We start from the raw sequence: 20,558 nt of genomic DNA on the forward strand, positions 1-20,558 counted from the left end.
CGGCCAGGGCAGGGCCCGCGCCGGCCTGTGAGGGGGGGCCCACGGTGGCCCTCCTCGGCTCCTCCTTCTGGCTCTCGTCATCTTCTGGAAAAATAGGATTTTTCATATAACTTTCGTCAATTGTTGATCTTCCGAAATATTGCATTCTGACGGCGCTTTTTCCAGCAGAATCCTGACTCCGGTGCGCGATCCTCCAATAATCATGAAACATGCAAAATAGATGAAATAACATAAGTATCATCTCCAAATATGAAATATATCAATGAATAACAGCAAATTATGATATAAAATAGTGATGCAAATTGGACGTATCAGTGGTGGCTAATCGAAGAGAGGAAGTGGTCGAGGAGGGTGAGGGATGAGAGGGAAGCACGGTGGTGTGAAGAAATCGAGCGGGGGAGCTCTCTATTTATGATGGCGGAGGGAGGCAGGGTACTGCGGCTAGGTCGAGCATGGCGGCGTGGCTACAGCAGAGTAGAGGGGTAGGCGAAGGCATGGTGCTGTTCTGCGGTTCCTGGCGGTCCTCCTGGCGGCAATGGCGCGGCTGGGCGGTGCCTAACTTGGTCGGGAGCTTGCGGGGTGCTGCGCGTCCATGGCGGAAGGCTTTCTCTTCTCTGGCGACGGCGGGCGCTGGTCGGGGACAAGAAGGTGTCCGTTAGGTTCCTGGTACCATGGTGAGTCTCAGGGCGGAAGAGGGGGTCCGGGGAAGGTCTGGAGCGTCGAGGCGACGCGTGCCCGTGGCGTGCCTGTGGGCGGCGCCCATGCCAGCATTGGCATGCCCTGGACGTCGTGGGCACGACATGTTCCCGAGGTTGTGGCGTTTCTCTCCGACAAGGGCTAGCCCAGGCTTGCTCAGTAGATCAAGGGGAAGCTAATAGACAAGGTGGCCAAGGCTAGGGAGGAAGGGAAGTAGGGTTGGCAAGTTGTATGTGAGATGTGGCCGGCATGGCAATGACATTGCCATGTCTGCCCATTTCTAGGGATGCAATGTAGGGGCAAAGTGCTGGAGGGAACCAGGGGACAGGTGCGAAGCAATTGGGAACCAAATTTGGGCCAAACACTATTTGAAATAGTGAAGTTTCATTTAGTTTGATTCTTGCTCACAAGGTGTTTGATACAATGGCCGCATGAAATGAATTTTCAAAATTTTGGATGAAATTTGTTGGACTTGATTCAAATGATCAAAGACACCCAATGGTGGTGGTGGTGTGCTAAATTGGTTTCTAAAATTTTAAATTTGGCACTAACTAGAATCTGTTAATAAGTTCCAACTTTGCTTTAGCATAACTTTGAATCTAGCAAGAATTTGCAGGGGTGTGCTTTACCAAAGTTGTTCACCTTGATGTGGTCTTGGATGAGGTGCAAAGATTTGGAATTGTTTGGTTTGAAAATCTCTTAATACAGAGGCTCAAAGTAGGCATCAGGTTAAAAATTACAGTTTTGACCATTAGTGCATGTGAGCATATATTGATTTCAAATTTGATTTGATTTGAGTTTCTTTGATTCCTGAAGTGTTTATAAGTGTTTAGTAACATTCTCCAACTAATGGCACAAGCCAAATTGGCCTAGGTTAAAGATTTTAAAAAAATGGCCATAGCCATATGTGAGGGTTTTGTGATTTTTTTCTATTTTATTTCTTTTCTTCCTCTTTGATTTTCTTTGTGATCCTCAAAGGATCAAGGTTAGGGTTTTAGGTTGTAGCACATGCTACAAGGTTGCAAACACTCCTCATGGCAATCACACACAGAATTGAGTATGAGCACTATGCATGGCACATGTGTTAATAAAAGTTTTTGTTGGTTCTAAAATTTGAGTAATTGGAATTCTTCTTCATTGATTTGAAATTTAGGATGTTACATAGGGTCTACATTTCCAGCACAACCATCTAGTTTCCATTCATGGCTAATGTTCATATCAGAATGTAAATATAAGTCTTTCTGGCAAACTTCCAACCATTTTAACAACTGGGCAAGAAATCTCTCTCGCATTCATTTTGGTTTATATGAGGTTGTTTTGAGTCGGCTACACAAATCAATACTATCATAAAATGAACAGAGACGAACATCGTGGTGGTTTTCCGAGGGAACGACAAAGGCCCACATCGACCATCACATCCGATATGTTGATATATGTATCTATTATTCAGTTATGTTTATCAGTACAAAACAAACCTGATATTTGTATATATTAACCTCCGATATGTTGCACATAACTCACTTATTTTTATCAGTACAAAACAACCTGATATCTTTATCTATTATTCGGTTATAGAAACTAACTACATAATGCTGGCTGAACTTGATCTCACATTCTCTTCCTGATATATATAAAACCAAGTTTAAAGATTTGGGGATATAAAACAAAGAAAAAAGCCTAAAGATATTCCTTTCATAAATCAAAAGGTGTCAGGCAGTCTAGTCTAGCAGATTCAGTCTAGTCTAGCAGATTCGAGGCAGTGTTACCTGAATTTCCCATAGGCCATAGATGTTCAGTATACACCGGTACTTACTCATGATCATGTGGTTGATACCCGTGGCGGCGTGGCCAGCTACATGAAAAAAAGAAAATGGTGCAATTAACCTACAGCTACACCTTATGTGATGATACTCCCTTCGTTCTATAAAACTTGTCTTAACTTTGTCTAAATTTAGATATATCTAGACACTATTTAGAATCTAGATAGAACAATCGGTGAGACGGCGGTAGTACAACAATCGGTGTATATTTCTTTCTTGATCATAACTGGCCAAATTAGTCTAGGATGTAAGAGCTCAAATTCTCGGTGTCTCGATGGAAACACCGAATTCTCCTTAACAGATAATAAGTAGCACCAAATACCTCACTATAAATTTATGAATGAACTTGACATACAAAGGGTGAAAAGAGCACTGAACAATGGCATGAATCAATTCCGTCATAGCTTATGTTTTCATGTACATTAAATTGGTAGCCTTAATACCGTAATATATCATATACAGTGAAATCATTGTAGCGTGGATAATTGTATTAGCAAAGACCTTGTCTGATTATAGTAAAATTAGGATTTATACCTCTCACTGAATGAAAAAATCCCCCTCTCTGTCCGCTAATCCTGCTCCCGTCCCTGGTCGACCTTGGTCTCTTGTTCGCCCTCATCCTGGAATCGGCAGCCACGAGATCTGCAGAGATGAGAAATAGAAGATGTGGTCTGAGATACGGGTTAGAGAGCGAGCAGCCACAAATTTTCACGCATTAACAAATTCTTCACAGATGCATTATTATTTGTATGCCTTACGACATTCACTTCATATGGCAGTTGCAAGGATTTCCGAACTTTGCTCAATGAGAGCTCTGTAACATGAGTTTGGAGCAAGATGGTGTTAGATAGATAGTGCATAATATTTTCATAACCGAGTGAATGCAAAGTGGTAAAACAGACCGGTTCTGTATGACATTTGGGATTGAAAGGATGCTGACGACATTGATTAGCAGGTTGAGAGATTCGTGGTTTTCCCAATCGCAGCCTGCCATTAAAGGTTTCATCGCTATCACTGAATCAGCTTGCAAGATTTTTGGTCAAAAAACGAAAAGCGGGAGATATCACCATCTATTACCTCAATTGTGTTGTCGGTCGGTGACATCCAGCAGACATACGGTGAGGCGCCGAGCGTGCTCCCGCTTGAGCTCCAGGAGCTCAACGGCGGATTCCTAGGCGCGGAACATTGCGACGAGACGGCCTAGGTGGTTCCTACGTAGCAGCTGCCTCACTGTATGTCGTGGCACGTGGCCGCCAGCAGCACCAGGGCCTTGTTGTCGTCGCCCTGGAGGCCTCGATGGAATATGGACCGATCTCCTCCTCGCCAACCTCTGTGAGGAAGCTGGAGGAGGAAGTGGCGCAGGATCACGGGCTCAATGGCGCCCCAGCCGAGCCCTTCTTGTCGACGTATGTGACGGCGTTGGAGAAGGAGATGACGCTCAGCCGTGGAGGCATGGAGAAGGACGATAGGGGCGGCGAAGCAGGCCTTTGAGTGCATGGTCACCATAGCCGCCTGGGAGCCTGAGAGGAGGCGAGCCCACCACGCCAACCTGCGCGTCCCATATCCAGTCCGGGAGGAGCTCTTCATCTGTAGATCCGAAGCCTCGGATGCCCAGAGCAGGAGGCCGAGATGGAGGGGAGAGGTAGGGGATCTGGGGTCGGCGGCCTGCGAGCTGGGAGAGGTAGGGGATCGTGTTGGAGATGGCGATGGTGGCCCGATTCGCTGAGTGGAGGCGGCCACAATGTCAAAAGCATACATCAAAATACCTGATGTTATCGCGCAACACCTACAAAACCTGACTGCGAGAGATCATGCCATTGGGGATATGCCTTGAATCACAACAATGCACCACCAGCTAAATTCAGGGGCATCACCGACTCACCTTATGGTGAGCCTGGGCTAGGGAGCACACATCTAGTTCAACGGGCTCAGCACGCTGCATGCCCACACTACAAAACGCCGCCACCACCATCGTATCGTGGATCCATCTTCGGAGTAGAGATTTGCGGAACTCTCACTAGGTCTGCCATCAGTGTCTCCATGGGTCAAGACAACGGCACCATCCTACACGTATCTATCATTACACGGACGCCTCTGAGACTCCACTGCGTCATGCCACCGCAACCCGTTAACTTAGACGTAGAATAAACCATGCCGCTCCACATCCCGACGCTCCAAGCTAGGGCCCGTTCCAAACGATGCCCCAGGAAGGATAACAATGTTGATCATCGTTATCATTCAATCTGGGAGATCCGGATCTAAGAGCATCTCCAGTCGCATCCCTCAAAGTGATTTGGGGCGCGCCGGACAAAAAAAATGTTCCCAGCCGCGTCCCCCAAAGCCAATTTTTGTCTGGCGCGCCCCGATACGGTGTCCGGCGCCCCGAGGCCGTCCCCGCCCCACAGGGGACGCACCGGGGATGCCGGACGCACCGAAAAGAGAGGCGGGCTCCCACATGTCGGGGACTATTTCCATTAACTGTTGGTTCACACCTTTTTTCTCGTCGCTCCTTCCCTCCTGCGCCTCCCATCCCTCCGCTGCCGCTGGATTTGCCGGCCACTTCGACGACTGATCTCTTCTGAGAGTCGGCACCGTCGTCGCGGCTGGCACTCTCGCCGGTCATCCCGCCGTCTCGCCTGCGCGTCCCAGAACGCGGCGCCAAATCCGCCCCACCTCCACGCACACAAGGTGCTCGATGACTTGCCAGGTACGCACGATTGGGCATTGTTCGTTGCGTCGTCTGCCGCGGCCCAATTTTAACCTTTGATTTTTCTTCGGACATGGATAGCGACGACGAGATGATTTCCCTACTGCCGGAGGACGAGCAAGACTTCGACGACGACCTCCGGGAGCATTTGCTGATCATCACGGCACTCCAGGACGTGCTTAACGCCGAGGCGGAGAAGAGGAGGAGGCCGCGCCGCGGAGGATCAAGGCCGGGGAGAAAGAAGTCAAAGCCCCGGCAGAGGATGGAGGGGCATACCATGTTGCACAACGACTACTTCGCATGAGTGAGTATACTACCATTAAGTGCATGTACAAGTTTTGCCGAGCTGTGGTGGGAAAGTTTGGCAAATAATACTTGAGAGGGCCAACTGAGGAAGAGACTGCAAGGATCATGGCACAAAATGCTGCCAGAGGATTTCCTGGAATGCTTGGAAGCATCGATTGCATGCACTGGGTATGGAAGAACTACCCGTTTACTTGGTAAGGTATATATAGATGGCGTCATGGATATTGCAGTGTGGTGCTTGAAGCTGCGACAGATTATGACCTCTGGATTTGGCATTCTTTCTTTGGTATGGCCGGATCACACAATGACATCAACGTGTTGCAGCAGTCTCCGGTGTTCAACAGACTGGTGGAAGGGCATGCTCCACCATGCAACTATGAGATCAATGGTCACCAATATACCAAAGGCTATTATCTAGCCGATGGTATATATCCAGAATGGGCGACTTTTGTCAAAACAATCTCGAATCCATCAGGTCAGAAGAATTCCCACTTTGCTAGACGACAGGAGGCTTGCAGGAAGGATGTCGAGCGGGCATTTGGTGTGTTTCAAGCTCAACTTGCAATTGTTCGGTACCCTGCTCTAAGCTGGTCTCACGACCAAATGTGGGAGGTGATGCAGGCTTGTGTGATCGTGCACAACATGATCATCGAGGATGACCGCAAGAATCAGACCAGGTCACTGATACGTCGCCAATGTGTCGATAATTTCTTGTGTTCCATGCCACTTTATTGATGATACCTACATGTTTTATGCATACTTTATGTCATATTTATGCATTTTCCGGCACTAACCTATTAACGAGATGCCGAAGAGCCAGTTGTTGTTTTCTGCTGTTTTTGGATTCAGAAATCCTAGTAAGGAAATATTCTCGGAATTGGATGAAATCAACGCCCAGGATCTTATTTTTCCACGAAGCTTCCAGAAGTCCGGAGAGGAAACGAAGTGGGGCGACGAGGCCGCCACACACCAGGGCGGCGCGGCCCAGGCCCTGGCCGCGCCGGCCTATGGTGTGGGCCCCTCGTGGCGCCCCCTGACCTACCCTTCCGCCTACATAAGCCTTCGTCGAGAATAACTCCAGTACCAAGAGCCACGATACGGAAAACCTTCCAGAGACGCCGCCGCCGCCAATCCCATCTCGGGGGATTCAGGAGATCGCCTCCGGCACCCTGCCGGAGAGGGGAATCATCTCCCGGAGGACTCTTCACCGCCATGGTCGCCTCCGGAGTGATGTGTGAGTAGTTCACCCCTGGACTATGGGTCCATAGCAGTAGCTAGATGGTCGTCTTCTCCTAATTGTGCTATCATTGTTGGATCTTGTGAACTGCCTAACATGATCAAGATCATCTATCTGTAATGCTACATGTTGTGTTTGTTGGGATCCGATGAATAATGAATACTATGCTATGTTGATTATCAATCTATCTATGTGTTGTTTATGATCTTGCATGCTCTCCGTTGCTAGTAGAGGCTCTGGCCAAGTTTTTGCTTGTAACTCCAAGAGGGAGTATTTATGCTCGATAGTGGGTTCATGTCTCCATTAAATCTGGGGGAGTGACAGAAACCTCTAAGGTTGTGGATGTGCTGTTGCCACTACGGATAAAACATCAATGCTATGTCTAAGGATATATTTGTTGATTACATTACGCACCATACTTAATGCAATTGTCTGTTGTTTGCAACTTAATACTGGAGGGGGTTCGGATGATAACCTGAAGGTGGACTTTTTAGGCATAGATGCATGCTGGATAGCGGTCTATGTACTTTGTCGTAATGCCCAATTAAATCTCACAATACTCATCATAACATGTATGTGCATGGTCATGCCCTCTTTATTTGTCAATTGCCCAACTGTAATTTGTTCACCCAACATGCTTATTCTTATCGGAGAGACACCTCTAGTGAACTGTGGACCCCGGTCCATTCTTTTACATCGAATACAATCAACTGCAATACTCGTTCTGCTGTTCTCTACAAACAATCATCATCCACACTATACATCTAATCCTTTGTTACAGCAAGCCGGTGAGATTGACAACCTCACTGTTACGTCGGGACAAAGTACTTTGGTTGTGTTGTGCAGGTTCCACGTTGGCGCCGGAATCCCTGGTGTTGCGCCGCACTACACTCCGCCGCCATCAACCTTCAACGTGCTTCTTGGCTCCTACTGGTTCGATAAACCTTGTTTTCTTACTGAGGGAAAACTTGCCGTTGTACGCATCACACCTTCCTCTTGGGGTTCCCAACGGACGCGTGCTGTACGCGTATCAAGATCAAGTTTTTACGCGCCGTTGCCGGGGAGATCAAGACACGCTGCAAGGGGAGTCTCCACCTCCAATCTCTTTACTTTGTTTTTGTCTTGGTTTATTTTATTTACTACTTTGTTTGCTGCACTAAAACAAAACACAAAAAAATTAGTTGCTAGTTTTACTTTATTTACTGTCTTGTTTGCATTCTCCATATTCAAAACACAAAAAAATTAGTTACTTGCATTTACCTTATTTTTGTTGCCATGACTAGTCCTGTAGTTGTTACTCTATCACCCGAGGAATCGATCTTCACTTTTAAACAAAGGGGTGAAGAGGGTTTTAAAGAAGCTTGGTCTAGAAGTTTTGATTCATATAATAAAACTGAACCTAAAATGACACTAAGTTTGCTTCTTAGTAATTTTTATTTTGGGCTTATTCTTCGCTATAGATATGCCTTAGATGCTGTAGTGGGAGGAGATTTCCTCCACTATGATGGGGATTAAGCTTTTAATGCCATAAAAAAATTGGTTACATCATCTAGCTCCACTAATAATTTTGATCCATCCCTTGTTAGTATTTATAATAGATTGAACACTCTTGAGACAAGTGTATCTTGCTTGAAAGACGGGTATGGTCGGATCCTTGAGCATTTTGATTATGTTCCTATAAACTCTGAACCATCAATGTGGGACCCCACTATTAAAGTTACTATTGATGGTAAAAATTTTGATGCTCGTTGTGATATTATGACTGAATTTTGCCTTATGCCTGAAAGTATCTATAAATCTTTGACACTCTGGGGACTTACCGAAGGAGGAGAAGGAATAACTCTCACTGATAACTCTGTTATAATTCCCAAGGGAATAGCTGAAGGAGTATTCACAAACCTTCTTGGAAAAACGGTATCCACTGATTATCTCGTCATTGAATGTGTAGGTACAGGACAAATCACACTTGGAAGATCCCTGCTAAAGCTCTTCGGAGTAACCATAGATGTGGAAAAAGGCACTCTAAGTTCCTCCATACCTGGATGCCATCATATATTCCCTAAACCAAAGAGTAAGAAGGGTAAGCGTAGAGCCTCTGGTAAGAAGGCCAATGCATCATCTCTTGATAATACTTGATACACACTTTCTGCGCCTAGCTGAAAGGCGTTAAAGAAAAGCGCTTATGGGAGACAACCCATGATTTTACTACTGCATTTTTGTTTTATATTTGAGTCTTGGAAGTTGTTACTACTGTAGCAACCTCTCCTTATCTTAGTTTTGTTGCATTGTTGTGCCAAGTAAAGTCTTTGATAGTAAGGTTCATACTAGATTTGGATTACTGCGCAGAAACAGATTTCTTGCTGTCACGAATCTGGGCTGAATTCTCTGTAGGTAACTAAGAAAATTCTGCCAATTTACGTGAGTGATCCTCAGATATGTACGCAACTTTCATTCAATTTGAGCATTTTCATTTGAGCAAGTCTGGTGCCTCTTAGAAATTCGTCTTTACGGACTGTTCTGTTTTGACAGATTCTGCCTTTTATTTCGCATTGTCTGATTTGCTATGCTTGATGGATTTCTTTATTCCATTAACTTTCAGTAGCTTTGTGCAATGTCCAGAAGTGTTAAGAATGATTATGTCACCTCTGAACATGTGAATTTTGATTATGCACTAACCCTCTAAGGCCTCGTTTGGTTCACGGGTATTCGCGGGGATGGGCGAGTATTATCCCGGCCCATCCCCAAATCCCCGCTAATCCCTAGAAGTCCATTTGGTACAAGAGTTTTGGGCCAAAAAAATACCCGACTATCCCCGGCCAACCCCGTCCCCGACCTATTTTTGTCTTGGACCGAATACTCGACCTAGACCTCACGTATTATCCCCGTCCCCGTCTCGTCTCCGTCCTCGTCCCGTGCAAATCCCACCGAGAGCTGCAACCCATCCACAATCGGCGGCGACCGAGGGAGACGCCGGCGAGAGGGGCGGCGAGCGAGACCTGTGGGAGGGCAGCGAGAGCTGCGAGAGGGGCGAATAAAGGGCCGGTTCGTCCTCGGCGTCTCACCGGCGAAGCCAATCATGGATCCCGCCTAGCCGCTCCACATCGCCGCCATCGTTCTTGGCATCTGACCGGAGACGGCACCTCCCGCCATACCTATACTCCGATCTGGCCCTATCTCCGGTAAGCCCCGGCCGCCCTTCCCTCCAACCCCACCCTTCACTGTTACCCCCTCTTGCATTGCTAGCCCGTCGCCTGATATGAGCTGCGAGAAGGTCCTTTGTTTGATGTCCTCTCTGACTCCTGAACGCCTCTGTTCTTATAACTTGTCATTGGTCTTCAGTTACTTTGTGCTACTAACCCAAAACAAGTAGAATTTGTTGATGCCTTCTTGGTAGCTGGTCGATGAAAAACTTCCCAATTTATGCTACTGCTAAGTGCTAACTGAAAACTGTACTAGTCTACTACTCCACTACGCTGGTAGTTTCATGTATAGAAAACTGTACTAGGATACTACTTCACTACGTTGGTAGTTTCATCAACACTTGCTACTGGTTCACTGATGCCATCCTTGATGAGATCAAACCAGAGCTTATTCCAACCAGATAATGCTATGCTTGATTGCTGGTGCAGCTGAGAACACAATTTCTTTGCATTTATCATTGTGTTCTCTGTAACTTATGTTCTTTGCAGCTGAGAACACAACTTAGTGTCCCATCGGCTGTCAGATTCCAACAACGGCTGCTAAATACCTTCAACTGAATTAATTAGTTGGTGTGGATGGTGGCATCGCTCAGTTTCTCCTGGTATAATTTGTGTACGTCGAGGACAATGATGGCAGTGCACTAACTTGGCTTCGCAGTGAGATGGCCAACTTACCATGATGGCAGGTAATAGCCCCCTTCTCTCTCTCCCTCTCTATTGCATTGCTAGCCCCTGTTTTGAACTTTTAACTTCTGCCCCTGTTTTGAATAATGTGTGTGCAAAGTAGATGCTTTTGGTCATTCTTTTTTAATTACTCTCTGATATCCAAGTATTATTATCTGAAATGCAAAGGCACTTGACAACTCAATAGCTTTATTATCATTTTCTGTTAATAGACTACATGTAAATATGATAATACAACTCAAACATACTTGCGATGCGCTTTAATTTGTATACCAAGCCATATTTCGGCATTTTGAGCATTTTGGATGTTCTGACCAAACTTATTTCAATGCCATGTTTTATTCAGGTTTTATCTTCTAAAAGCCTCCGCAGCCACTGCTTCCGTCTACCGTGGCGCTCTGTGATGGCACCTGAGATGTGTGCTCGCTTCAGATGTTGGTCTAAGGACTGTGTTTGTTGTTGATTGGTGCAACTTGTTATAACATTTTGTAGTGGCATGGTTGGTCAACATTGCCATGTTCTTTTTTGTCGGTGACGGGAATTGTGACAACATGAGTTCCTTTTCCATGAGTCTAACTTTACTTAGTCTTAGCACAAACATATGTATCATTTATCCTGGGTTTTCGGCTTTTAATGCCACTGTCGTATTGCACGTGATACTCAGGGACATGCGCAAAAAACTCAAATAAGCTTCAGTTCATATTTCAATGTCACTGCTGTTTGACCAATGACATAAAAATTAAATCTTTGCTACTTGTATATTGGTTTGCCTTGTTGATTTTAATTTCCGTTGTGCACCAATCCCTACCAACCAAATGAAAGTTTTTAAGAGTGGGGATTTGGGATTGCATGGAATGGGGTTTTGTAGGGATTGGGTGACTGTAGGGGATCACCCAATACTCTAGAGTATTATCCCCACTAATCCCCACGAAAACTCTAGTACCAAACAAGCCCTAATGAGTTGTTTTGAGTTTGGTGTGGAGGAAGTTTTCAAGGATCAAGAGAGGAGGATGATACAATATGAGCAAGGAGAGTGAAAGCTCTAAGCTTGGGGATGCCCCGGTGGTTCACCCCTGCATATTTCAAGAAGACTCAAGCGTCTAAGCTTGGGGATGCCCAAGGCATCCCCTTCTTCATCGACAACATTATCAGGTTCCTCTAGTGAAACTATATTTTTATTCCATCACATCTTATGTACTTTGCTTGGAGCGTCTGTTTGTTTTTGTTTTTGTTTTGTTTGAATAAAGTTGGATCCTAGCATTCATTGTGTGGGAGAGAGACACGCTCCGCTGTTGCATATGGACAAATATGTCCTTAGGCTTTACTCATAATATTCAAGGCGAAGGTTGAAACTGCTTCGTTAAATTGTTATATGGTTGGAAACGGGAAATGCTACATGTGGTAATTGGTAGAATGTCTTGAATAATTTGATACTTGGCAATTGTTGTGCTCATGTTTAAGCTCTTGCATCATATACTTTGCACTTATTAGTGAAGAAATACATAGAGCTTGCTAAAATTTGGTTTGCATAATTGGTCTCTCTAAGGTCTAGATATTTTCTAGTAAGGGTCGAACAACAAGGAAGACGGTGTAGAGTCTTATAATGCTTACAATATGTCTTTTATGTGAGTTTTGTTGTACCGGTTCATACTTGTGTTTGTTTCAAATAACCTTGCTAGCCTAAACCTTGTATCGAGAGGGAATACTTCTCATGCATCCAAATCTTGAGCCAAACACTATGCCACTTGTGTCCACCATACCTACCTACTACATGGTATTTCTCCGCCATTCCAAAGTAAATTGCTTGAGTGCTACCTTTAAAATTTCTATTCTTTATCTTTGCAATATATAGCTCATGGGACAAATAGCCTAAAAACTATTGTGGTATTGAATATGTACTTATGCATTTTATTTCTTATAAGTTGCTTGTTGAGCGATAACCATGTTCCTGGGGACGCCATCAACTACTCTTTGTTGAATATCATGTGAGTTGCTATGCATGTTCGTCTTGTCTGAAGTAAGGGCGATTTACCATGAGTTGAATGGTTTGAGCATGCATATTGTTAGAGAAGAACATTGGGCCGCTAACTAAAGCCATGATCCATGGTGGAAGTTTCAGTTTTGGACAAATATCCTCAATCTCTTATGAGAATATTAATTGTTGTTGAATGCTTCCATTATCTGTTGTCTATGTTGTCCCGGTATGGATGTCTAAGTTGATAATAATCAAAAGCGAGAAATCCAATGCGAGCTTTCTCTTTAGACCTTTGTACAGGCGGCATAGAGGTACCCCTTTGTGATACTTGGTTAAAACATATGTATTGCGGTGATAATCCAGGTAATCCGAGCGAATTAGGACAAGGTGTGGGCACTATTAGTATACTATGCATGATGCTTGCAACTTGTAGGATATAATTTACATGATGCATATGATTTATTACTACCGTTGACAAAATTGTTTCTTGTTTTCAAAATCAAAGCTCTAGCACAAATATAGCAATCAATGCTTCCCTCTGCGAAGGGCCTTTCTTCTACTTTTATGTTGAGTCAGTTCACCTATTTCTCTCCATCTCAAGAAGCAAACACTTGTGTGACTGTGCATTGATTCCTACATACTTGCATATTGCACTTGTTATATTACTTTATGTTGACAATATCCATGAGATATACTTGTTATAAGTTGAAAGCAACCGCTGAAACTTAATCTTCCTTTGTGTTGCTTCAATACCTTTACTTTGAATTTATTGCTTTATGAGTTAACTCTTATGCAAGACTTATTGATACTTGTCTTGAAAGTACTATTCATGAAAAGTCTTTGCTACATGATTCAATTGTTTACTCATTGTATTTACCATTGCTTCGAATCGCTGCATTCATTACATGTGCTTACAATAGTATGATCAAGATTATGATGGCATGTCACTTCAGAAATTATCTTTGTTATCGTTTACCTACTCGGGACGAGTAGGAACTAAGCTTGGGGATGCTGATACGTCTCCAACGTATCGATAATTTCTTGTGTTCCATGCCACTTTATTGATGATACCTACATATTTTATGCATACTTTATGTCATATTTGTGCATTTTCCGGCACTAACCTATTAACGAGATGCCGAAGAGCCAGTTGTTGTTTTTTGCTGTTTTTGGTTTCAGAAATCCTAGCAAGGAAATATTCTCGGAATTGGACGAAATCAACGCCCAGGATCTTATTTTTCCACGAAGCTTCTAGAAGTCCGGAGAGGAAACGAAGTGGGGCGACGAGGCCGCCACACACCAGGGCGGCGCGGCCCAGGCCCTGGCCGCGCCGGCCTGTGGTGTGGGCCCCTCGTGGCGCCCCCTGACCTACCCTTCCGCCTACATAAGCCTTCGTCGAGAATAACTCCAGTACCGAGAGCCACGATACGGAAAACCTTCCAGAGACGCCGCCGCCGCCAATCCCATCTCGGGGGATTCAGGAGATCGCCTCCGGCACCCTGCCGGAGAGGGGAATCATCTCCCGGAGGACTCTTCACCGCCATGGTCGCCTCCGGAGTGATGTGTGAGTAGTTCACCCCTGGACTATGGGTCCATAGCAGTAGCTAGATGGTCATCTTCTCCTAATTGTGCTATCATTGTTGGATCTTGTGAGCTGCCTAACATGATCAAGATCATCTATCTGTAATGCTACATGTTGTGTTTGTTGGGATCCGATGAATAATGAATACTATGCTATGTTGATTATCAATCTATCTATGTGTTGTTTATGATCTTGCATGCTCTCCGTTGCTAGTAGAAGCTCTGGCCAAGTTTTTGCTTGTAACTCCAAGAGGGAGTATTTATGCTCGATAGTGGGTTCATGTCTCCATTAAATCTGGGGGAGTGACAGAAACCTCTAAGGTTGTGGATGTGCTGTTGCCACTAGGGATAAAACATCAATGCTATGTCTAAGGATATATTTGTTGATTACATTACGCACCATACTTAATGCAATTGTCTATTGTTTGCAACTTAATACTGGAGGGGGTTCGGATGATAACCTGAAGGTGGACTTTTTAGGCATAGATGCATGCTGGATAGCGGTCTATGTACTTTGTCGTAATGCCCAATTAAATCTCACAATACTCATCATAACATGTATGTGCATGGTCATGTCCTCTTTATTTGTCAATTGCCCAACTGTAATTTGTTCACCCAACATGCTTATTCTTATCGGAGAGACACCTCTAGTGAACTGTGGACCCCGGTCCATTCTTTTACATCGAATACAATCAACTGCAATACTCGTTCTACTGTTCTCTGCAAACAATCATCATCCACACTATACATCTAATCCTTTGTTACAGCAAGCCGGTGAGATTGACAACCTCACTGTTACGTTGGGGCAAAGTACTTTGGTTGTGTTGTGCAGGTTCCACGTTGGCGCCGGAATCCCTGGTGTTGCGCCGCACTACACTCCGCCGCCATCAACCTTCAACGTGCTTCTTGGCTCCTACTGGTTCGATAAACCTTGGTTTCTTACTGAGGGAAAACTTGCCGCTGTACGCATCACACCTTCCTCTTGGGGTTCCCAACGGACGCGTGATGTACGCGTATCAGTCACATGTTGGTCCGTATGAGTGTCAAGGCCCTCTTGCGGAGGTTGATGAAGAGTTGCCTGCAGATTTTGCTGATTTCCTAGCCATGCACGCAGAGATCCGTGATAACAATGTTCACGATCAACAGCATTTATGGACGATCAAAGGAAATGCTGCGGTACATTGATGTAGCCCTATTTATTTGTTGTTTTACTGTTCGTTGTATTTTAGTTTGAAAACAATCTCCGCAAACATATTTATTTGCATGCCATATTTAATAAATGGTTGTGTTTTCAAAAACCCTTATTTAATGTTTGGGGGTGGCGTTTGGGGGGCGCGACTGGGGAGCGACATCCCCCAAACGCGGCATGAACAAAACACGTCCCCCAAATGCTCGATCCGGCGCGGTTTGGGGGACGCTTTGGGGGACACGACTGGAGATGCTCAAAGGTTTCCCCCAAAACAACAGAGATAGGGGCTAGAACTGCTAGAACGATACCTCCAACAAGGTAATGATGTATATGCACCAACACATGGTCTGCCTTGAACGAGGTCGCTTGTTTTTCACCGGCAATCATGCCTCCCCGAATCCGTAGTTGATTGGGTCTGTGCAGAAGCTGCGCCATGGAGGTGTACACAGCCACTGGAACAATGATGGGACTCCAGCAGCCCCTAACCAGCCAATTTGCGCGTCGCCGACCGTTCATGGACCACGCTAGTGGTAGATTCATGTGAGAGCCAGATCCGCAGCTACTGCCTCCATCCATCACCGGATAGCATCTGTTGCCGGCCATGGAGAGGGTCGCCACCGTTGCATGGCCAAGGTGCGATGCCTAAATAGTCGCATGCAGCAACCATCAAATCTCTGCGGGAACAGACCAAGTCAGCCGCCCCCAGGAGCCCGTGCCGCATGCTTCTAACCCTGACACCTTGTCGAGCCCATCTCCACCGCGGCCGATGCCCGCGGTGAAATGGGATCCATCGTGTGGGAGGTCTTTGGCGGCGCCTACGATTTCTGCCCTAGAACTGCTCTGGGGAGGGAATTGAGGGGCTAGTTTGTTCCTAATATCTAGTACAAATGTTCAGGAATCACAAGATGGGAAGAAATCTGGTAGGGTGGCCTTGATTTCAGGTGTAGAAGACCGACCTCTTGATTCTCAACCACGTCCTAACTGCTTGCAAAGTGTGATGACCGCTTTGTGCATGTTTGAACTCATGACTCATGAGCTGGTGTTCATGCTGGTGTTCGATGGATAATTTAATGTTCAATGCAATATCACTGCATGTTAGATTTAAAAAAAAGTGTTTGCTTGTCTCTCTTATCTCCGGAATGATAGACCATCAGCTTTTCAAATGTAGCTAGAATATGAAGATGAGATATTGCCCTTCGTTCTAATTATGGAATTTGGGCTGCATCTGTTTGTTTGAACTGCGGTGCAAGTTAGTCAGGGTCTGAAATTAAATCTTGAACTCTTTAGTTGCTCCTTCTCATGCTTAACTTTCACTACCTATATGTGCTTCATGCCCATAAGAAATTGAATATCTACATTTTCTATGAAGCCATAAGATCGTATAAGATGATTGGTACTCCCTCTAGTCAATATTTTTTTTGGTTTTGGTTTCAGTTTAAAATTAAATTTAAATTAACTATGATAAAACTTATGGAACGGATGAAGTAGTAAATAAAATGGTAAATGATGTTCGAAAATGCCTTTTGTCCAAACATAAGCATCCATGGACCTTGTGATATTCCAACATTTGCAACTGTCCTGAAAACACTGTTATTTTTTTTGTTTGCTTTCTCTTTCCATGTCGATTGTCATATATATAGGTGTGCGTTCCATGTGCATATATACTTACTATTTTCAGTAATGCTAGAGTTACGTGGTTCACTTTGAACCGTTAGTAGATAAGAAACAAGAGTCAAGATATTTTCACCATTGCAATCTAGAGAATTGTTGTACCAATCCACCATTTGATTCATGGCAACTCGGCCGTAACTAAAATCTGAAGGAACAAGATGTTCTCTTCGGACACTGAAGATACAAAATATTCAGCAGAGTGCTGAATCACCTCAACTCGTTGGTGGTAAATAAAAGAAGGAAGCCATCCTAAAAAGGCACAAAGTAACAAGAAAGAAAAACTATAATCTAAGCATAGAAGCTAATCTTGACGGGGAAAGACACGGACGACGGCGACGAGGAGTCCCCGTTCTCGAGGTGGATGGCGCTGATGCCGGATGGCACGACGGTGTACGCCGTCTTCTCCACGATGCCGAACGCCTTGCACACGTTGAGCTTGAACCCCACGGTCGCGGCGCTACCCGCCTTGACAAACACCCTCTGGAACGCCACAACCTGCTTGATGGGCGCGCCGGCCACATCTCGCGGCGGGATGGTGTACACCAGCACCGCGTGGACGCCGTCCGCGTCGCCGTGGTTGACGACGCTGACGTTGAAGGCGACGGTCTCCTCGCACGCGTGGCTGGCGACGTCGATCGCCGGGCACGAGGGGGTGGCGTGTAGGGTGCCGGCTTTGTAGCTAAGCCGCTTGCAGTGCCGGCCGGCGGCCGAGATCTTGACGGTGGCGCCTTTGGCGGCGTCAGTCAGCTCGTATCGGAACTTGGTGTAGCTGAGGCCGTGGCCGAACGGGTAGAGCACCTCCGGCCCGTCGTAGAACTTGTACGTCCTCCCCGGGTATCCGTGGTCTGGCCGCGGCCGGAGCGCCATGGACGTCATGGGGATCTGGTGGATGTACTTGTTCTTGAACCATGTCAGTGGCAGCCTTCCACCTGCTCGATGGATCATTCAATTACATCCACAACATTCCAAGATGTGCTTTGATGATCGAAGTGTAAGTAAGTTTGCGTTTTCCTTACCTGGATTGTATCTTCCGAAAATGACATCGGCAATGGCCTGCCCACCTTCACCGCCGGGGTACCCTGCCCAGAGGATGGCACCGATCTTGGGGTTGCCATGCGCGAAGGAGATGTCGACGCCGCCGCCGCACAGGATGACGAGGACGATCGGGTTCGGCGAGGCCTCTGCGACACGGAGGATCTCCTCGGTCTGGTTCTTGGGCAGGAGGATGTCCTCCCTGTCGTTGCCTTCTCTCTCGATGTGCATATTTATGCCACCGAAGTAGATGGTCACGTTTGCGGCATGCGCGATCTTCACGTCCTTGCTTATGCCTTCCAGCGGCGTCACGTACCGGCACGGCGGCCCTGCATTTACAGAAGAACAAGGGGCAGCAATTAATCATAAGTTGAAGAGAATGTGCAGCATTTGAGTATGTGATGTGTCGACCAGTAAGTGCAAACTCTGTTGAGTAGTTTCAGAACAAGTGATCTGACCTGTGTAGTCACCGTCCATGACCTTCTCGGGTGCCTCGGCGTGCGGGCCGCGGATGGTGACGGCGCCGAGCTTGTCGGCGTTTAGGGGCAGAAGGTTGTCGTTGTTCTTGAGGAGCACCATCCCTTGCCTGGCGCCATCGAGGGCGAGGCTCTTGTGTTGGTCGGTGCAGATGTCCTTCTCGTTGAGGGTCTCGTACTTTGACATGCCGTCGAAGTAGCCGAGCCTCATGAGCGTCATGTAGAGGTTGGTGAGGGCGTTGTCGATGTCGGCCTCGCGCATCTTGCCCATGCGGATGGCCTCCATGCCGTAGGAGGTGAGGTAGTCCATGACGGGCTTGCCGTCCTGCACGATCCAGCTCATCCCGCAGTCGAGGTCGAGCCCTGCCTTGAGCACGGCGGCGCTGGCCTCGACAGCGGTGTAGCCGAGCCATGTGGCGTTGAGGGCCATGACGCGCACGGCGTCGCAGTCGGAGACGATGTAGCCGTGGAGGCCCCAGTCGCGGCGGATGGTGCCGGAGAGCAGGCGCGCGTCGGCGCATGCCGGGATGCCGTTGACGCGGTTGTAGGAGCACATGACGCTGCTGACGTCGCCGTCGCGGACGCACATCTCGAATGGGCGCTGGAAGGTCTCGACCATGTCGCGCTCCTCGACGCGGGCGTCGAACTTGAAGCGGTTGTGGCCGTACCAGTCGTCGACGTCGTAGGCGGCGTAGTGCTTGCAGCAGGCGGCGGTCTTGAGCGGGCGGGACATGGGGTCGACGCCGGCGCCGGCGTGGCCCGGGACGTCCTGCATGCCGCGCACGAAGTTGACGGCGTAGCGGCCGACGACGTAGGGGTCCTCGCCGGGGGTCTCCAGTGCGCGGCCCCACCGCGGGTCGCGCACCACGTTGATGTTGGGGCTCCAGTAAGTCAGCCCGCTCTTGCCCAGGTTGTACATCGCGCGAGCCTCCGTCGAGATCGCCTGCCAACAAAACACCATTGCCACAGCAAGTTTGTTAGTGCATGAAAAAGCTTACGACGTGGCATTGACATGCGTGACATGTGCGTGACTGTAGGTTACCTGTCCGATGGACATCCAGAGGGTCTCGTTGAAGGATGCGGCGCTGTTGATGACGTTGGCGAAGACGGTGCCGTTGAAGACGGCGGCGCGGCCGGAGTGGAGGCGGGGCTTCTTGGGGTCGTCGAACTTGGTGGTGGGGCCGGTGCTGGAGAGCCCGTGCAGAGCCTCCGACCACCACATGTAGGGCGGCAGCCCTATACGGGGCGCGCCGTCGGCCCAGTCCCCGAGGTTGGACACCTTCTCCTCCACCGTCATCCAGCCGATGAGGTCGTGCACGCGGTCGGCGTACGGAATGGACGCGTTGCAGTACGGGTACCGGGACATGACCAGCCCGGCCGCCTCGAACCGGGACTCGTCGCAGACCTTGGTGTACACGGCCTTGCCGGCGCCGCCGTCGTCGTGGGAGGAGGCGCGCGGGACGATGAGGGTGGTGGCTAGGAGGAGGAGAAGCAGATGCCTGGACGAGGGCGCCATTGTTCCTACCTGATCGAGATGGTCCCGGCCGGTGTGTGAGATCGATGTGGAGAGTTGGTGCGTGTGTGATGTGTATATATAGGGAGCTAGCAAGATGCGCGTGGACTGTGGAGGGAACTAACAAATTTTCGAAATTTGAAATTTGGTTCTGCGGGCGGCCGGCGACATCCATGCGTCGATCGCATGGATAGATAGATAGATAGATAACTCACCGGAATACTGACGTGGAGAGGAGCTAGTTGCCGGAGCGATTAACGAACAACCTGAAATCACGGTTTGTTTATTTGTTTGTTTGTTTTACAGATAAGAAGAGAGAAAACTAGGCTTAATTTGGTGTCGGATATTTACACTCACGTGCGGATCGAATCAAACGTGCTCATTGTGGTGCTGTGCGGTGTGGACGTGCCGAACGTGGTGGATACACATATCGTACGTGTATAGATCACGGCTTGCGATGCTTGCTAGTGC

The 20,558-nt window shown here is 47.3% G+C and overlaps 1 protein-coding gene and 1 long non-coding RNA gene across 2 annotated transcripts; one reads left to right on the plus strand and one right to left on the minus strand.

Annotated features, from left to right (window-relative positions):
• Positions 1 to 9,647: 9,647 nt before the first annotated feature.
• LOC127348765 (uncharacterized) lies at positions 9,648 to 11,263 on the plus strand. The gene is made up of 3 exons (XR_007879931.2): positions 9,648 to 9,945; positions 10,456 to 10,652; positions 10,997 to 11,263. It is a non-coding gene; the product is annotated as an uncharacterized lncRNA (long non-coding RNA).
• A 5,896-nt stretch (positions 11,264 to 17,159) lies between these two features.
• Positions 17,160 to 20,097, minus strand: LOC127294600 (probable beta-D-xylosidase 2). Its single transcript, XM_051324450.2, has 4 exons — positions 19,617 to 20,097; positions 18,557 to 19,517; positions 18,083 to 18,427; positions 17,160 to 17,995 (listed from the first exon to the last, which is right to left on the minus strand). Exons 1-4 carry the CDS (start codon positions 20,088 to 20,090, stop codon positions 17,355 to 17,357), a joined length of 2,421 nt encoding a protein of 806 aa, XP_051180410.1. The 5' UTR covers positions 20,091 to 20,097; the 3' UTR covers positions 17,160 to 17,354.
• Between the last annotated feature and the right edge of the window lie 461 nt (positions 20,098 to 20,558).

Source organism: Lolium perenne, chromosome 4, assembly GCF_019359855.2.
Source record: "Lolium perenne isolate Kyuss_39 chromosome 4, Kyuss_2.0, whole genome shotgun sequence".
Taxonomy (NCBI): Eukaryota; Viridiplantae; Streptophyta; class Magnoliopsida; order Poales; family Poaceae; genus Lolium; species Lolium perenne.